The 3750-nt window shown below is 53.0% G+C and overlaps 2 protein-coding genes across 3 annotated transcripts in view; one reads left to right on the top strand and one right to left on the bottom strand.

The window, feature by feature from the left end:
* Window positions 1-3750, bottom strand: part of ARFRP1 (ADP ribosylation factor related protein 1) — a 125771-nt gene that overhangs the window by 75514 nt on the left and 46507 nt on the right. The window lies entirely within an intron of this gene.
* Window positions 7-3750, top strand: part of TNFRSF6B (TNF receptor superfamily member 6b) — an 8580-nt gene continuing 4836 nt past the window's right edge. Inside the window, exons 1-3 of one of the 2 annotated variants that reach the window (XM_025201703.1) lie at window positions 7-505; window positions 1051-1181; window positions 1702-2077. In XM_025201703.1, coding sequence (XP_025057488.1) covers window positions 172-505; window positions 1051-1181; window positions 1702-2077 — 841 coding nt within the window. In that variant the 5' untranslated portion in view covers window positions 7-171. Of the gene's footprint in view, window positions 622-1050; window positions 1182-1701; window positions 2078-3750 lie in introns of both variants that reach the window. The other variant, XM_025201704.1, reaches the window with a different exon arrangement.

Genomic DNA, 3750 nt, shown 5'->3' with positions numbered 1-3750 from the left:
CCCCTTGGCTGGCCAGGGCCAGCTCCAGACTGCCTCTGCCGGGCTGCTGGGCAGGGGAAGAGGAGCCATCCTCCTGGGGTCCATCCTCCGGCCCCTGGAGACCCCTCTGCTGACCACCCCCAGCCACTGCCGCTGCTGAAACCCTCCTTCCAGCTTCCCCAGGGCCAGAAGATGCCTGGTGCTGCTCAGCCTGCAGAGCTCCTGCCACCTGGGCGGCTCACATCTGTCATCTCACCTTTGCTCCTTCTCTCCCATCTTTCCGCAAGGCTCCGCTGTGCCAGCTCCTTTCTTTGCAAACCGTGCCCTTGCTCAAAGCCTCCAAGGCCCTGTGCCAGGCAAAGCACTCTTTCGCTGTCCCCGCGCTGCCTCCAGTTCAGGGCTGTGCAGAAAACTGAAACCTCCTGTTTCTGCTGCCTGCTTCTGGAGCTAGGGAGAAGTGCTGCTATGCTTTCCCTTGGATCTGTCTCTGCTCTGCTTGAATCCCAATCTGCCTCTGTTTTCTCACGTGAGTGGATGCAGTCCTCTCTCCTCTGCTCTCCTGCATGCCAAAGAGATCCCATGTACTCTGGAGAGATGACTCTTTTCACTCCAGCAACTGGGACCAAATGGCTGGGCTTTCAAGTGAGTCTCCCAAGCCTGGTCAGTGCTGCCCGCTCCCGTCTCAGATTCCAGGCATTCCTCCAGACATGTTTCACCCCATCTCTGCCTGCTCACAGCTCCTCTGCTCTTGGCTCTCTCCCTTCAACTCTCTCTCTGACGCTCCCTGCCTCCCTGCAGTAGGACTGTGTACTGCTACAGCTGTGCCGGCGTGGTGGTGACCTGTCACGGGAGTCGCAGTCCTGAATAACCGTCTTGCGTTCCAGAGCAGCCCGTCCACACAGAAACCCTGCACTTGGGCTGGTGGAGTGTTGTGGATGTGACTCCAGTAACAGCTCTGGTTATTTAAGCTGATTTGTTTAAAATTGTACCCAGGAGTGAGAAAACGTGACTGTCCGTGAGTAGTTCTTTACTGTGTCTGTCTCTTACCCTCTATGCAATGCTGCTTACCAGAAGCCAACCTGAGGTCCAGTCCCAAGCCACCGGAGACCTCTCTGATGGCCACCACTTCAGCGACTGCAGCTGCTGCAACCCTCAGCGCTATGCAAGCCCTGTGTACACTGGAAGCAAGTCATTTATCCATGGTAAGGTGTCATCTGTGTTTGATGTTATAGGTCTATAGGAGGAATGGGGAACCAAAGATAGTCCTCTGGACCCTTAAAGTCTTCATATTCCCAGAAGCTTTAGGATCAGTGTGGGAAAGCATTTGTGTCTTTGTTTTATGGAAAAAGGCTCTCAATAAAACCCTTGTTTTCTAAAAAGGTTCCCAATCACAGTGATGTCCTACCTCGTCTTCCCTTGTCTTTAATCCTCTCCTTCAATTCCAGGAAGTTGCTCGTGTCTCTCTCGTCCCCTTCCCGTCTCTTTGCATGAGTGCTGTTGCTTTCTGCCTTTCCTGTGTTTCTCCTGCTGCAGCCGGTAGAAGCAAGTAGGGTTGTGACGCTAGCTTTGCTGGCTGCTTGATGGACGCTGGTTGCTCCACTAAGTCAGCTCCGTAACACGAATTGCTTCTTCTGGCTGCAGAGGGTATTCGAGCAACCCACTCCAGTAACGGTAACGTGCCTCTGTAAGACGTTAAGGGTTATTTGTTCCTTCTTCCCTTAGTGGATGTTTGGTCTCCTGCTCTCCCTGACCGTGCTTGGCTCCAGCTCCGCGCCCACCTACCCATGGAGAGATCCCATGACTAGAGAAAGAATCATGTGCCAGCAGTGCCCGCCAGGGACCTTTGTGGCACAGCACTGTACCAAAGACAGACAGACTGTGTGTAAACCGTGCCCGGAACTGCACTACACACAGTACTGGAACTACCTGGACGAATGCCGCTACTGCAACGTCATCTGTGGAGAGCAGGAGGTAGAAGTCCACCAGTGCAATGCCACTCACAACCGCGTGTGCCAGTGCCAGGAGGGCTATTACTCCAACTCTGAGTTCTGCATCAGGCACTCCGAATGCCCCCTGGGGCACGGCGTGGTGAAACCGGGTATGTACCAGCGCTGGGGATCTGAGGGGAAAGCCACACATGTAAAGTTCTCTTAGGTCTTAAGCAGCTACTGATCTATCAAGATCTGGAAGAGGCCTCTTAGAAAGCAAGTTGATTCTCTCCCCATGGGTCTGTATCACCGACCTCTGCTAGACACAATGTCAGAGCAGCTCATGAGATACCACCAGTTGGGCACCCGATGCTGAAGGTGATGAAATGGTCAGGCAGGGCGGGTTAACTGAAGAGGGGTCTGCTTCCTGCCACGCTGCTAGGATAGCTTTGGCCACCTCCGCCACAGGGCTCCTGTCTAGAGCCTTGATTTGGCAATGTGGCTGGCACGCAAGATGCAGGCAGGCAAAAGGAAATAAAACCAACAATGGAACAAGGCAAGCAGTGTTGTCACCAACAGCGCTTGAGTGCCTGGATGAGATTTGGGTGAACAAAGAGGTTTGCGAAATGTGTGGGTTTTCCCCAGCACCATCTGTTTGGCTTCTTTTTACAGCCTCCTCTGTTGTGGTAGCCTCCTAAGCTCTTCCCCACTTCTTCATCTGCACAAAAACATCTTTCCTCCTCCCCTGCTCCCACCCTTCCCTCCAGCCAGCAGAGAGTGGGTTCTGTCTCTTCTGCGTGCTAAGACATGGTGTGTTGTGAGCAGGCTTAGTCTTTCAGCATGCTCTGAAAACAATGTAGTTTTGGCTAGGTCCAGAGCGCTCCAGATTATCGGGGCAGTTTGGGGGAATGCCTTGTCTGGTGGCTGAGGTTGAGGATTCCCCTGTTCCTCCAGGGTGTAGCTACTGAGAGCAGTTCCCTTTTAGGTAGAGCCACCCCGTTTGAGCAGGGGCTGCGATACGGTGGTGAGGAGGACCGTGTGAGCAGACAGACAGCAGTGATGGGAAGCTAGTGCAGGGGAGTGGAAGACCAGAGCAGGGTCCTCTCTGCAGTTAGGCCCAGGCTGCTGTGTTTTGAACCGTCTCTACCTTTTATAGGTTAATGCTTCAGCTCTAGGAAATTAGGGTCCTGAGGCCAGAAGCCATGGATGGGATCTCTGCTCAGAAACTCATCAGGGAGGAGGAGGCAGGGCAGGCTTCTCAGTGAAGATGGACAAAGCATGTTTCATGCTTGCTGCTTTTTGGGCAGCAAGGAAGTGCCGGGGTGCACTGAGGCACGGGCTGCCTTGATCTATGGGCTGTGATGTACTGTGTTGTGGGAAAGACTTGGCTGGTCGATAAAGACCTTGAGCTATGGAGCAATGACCTATGCGGTCAGTGAACCGATAGTCAGTGTGGTCAGCAGGCCCTGTGGGCTGCCCTAAGTGTGGGACTGTTTAAATTTCTCCCAGGGCCCTGCTGTTTTCAGTCATTAGCACAAGACCAGTGTTAGTATTTGGGTGATCTCTGACCCCTGCACTGGTCTTTGTTGTAACCAGCCCTCAAGTCTGGTAACAGCTTGTTCTTTCTGAGGGACAAAAATTGGGCCCGCATCTAGGCCCCTTCTTTGGTGTTGTAGATAAGGAGGACATAAATCCTCCTCTCTCTGGGACAGTCACCGGTCCTCTCATGCCCAAAGGAAGCTCAAAGCACAGTAGAGATGCAGACTCTTTACTTTCTTTCTAAAGAGACTATAGAGTAAAATAAGTCTCAACAAGAAAAACTTGACTAGCTGAAGAGAGGGAA

This window comes from Alligator sinensis, unplaced genomic scaffold (genome assembly GCF_000455745.1).
Source record: "Alligator sinensis unplaced genomic scaffold, ASM45574v1 scaffold752_1, whole genome shotgun sequence".
NCBI lineage: Eukaryota > Metazoa > Chordata > Crocodylia > Alligatoridae > Alligator > Alligator sinensis.
This window is presented reverse-complemented; position numbering and strand designations above follow the sequence as displayed.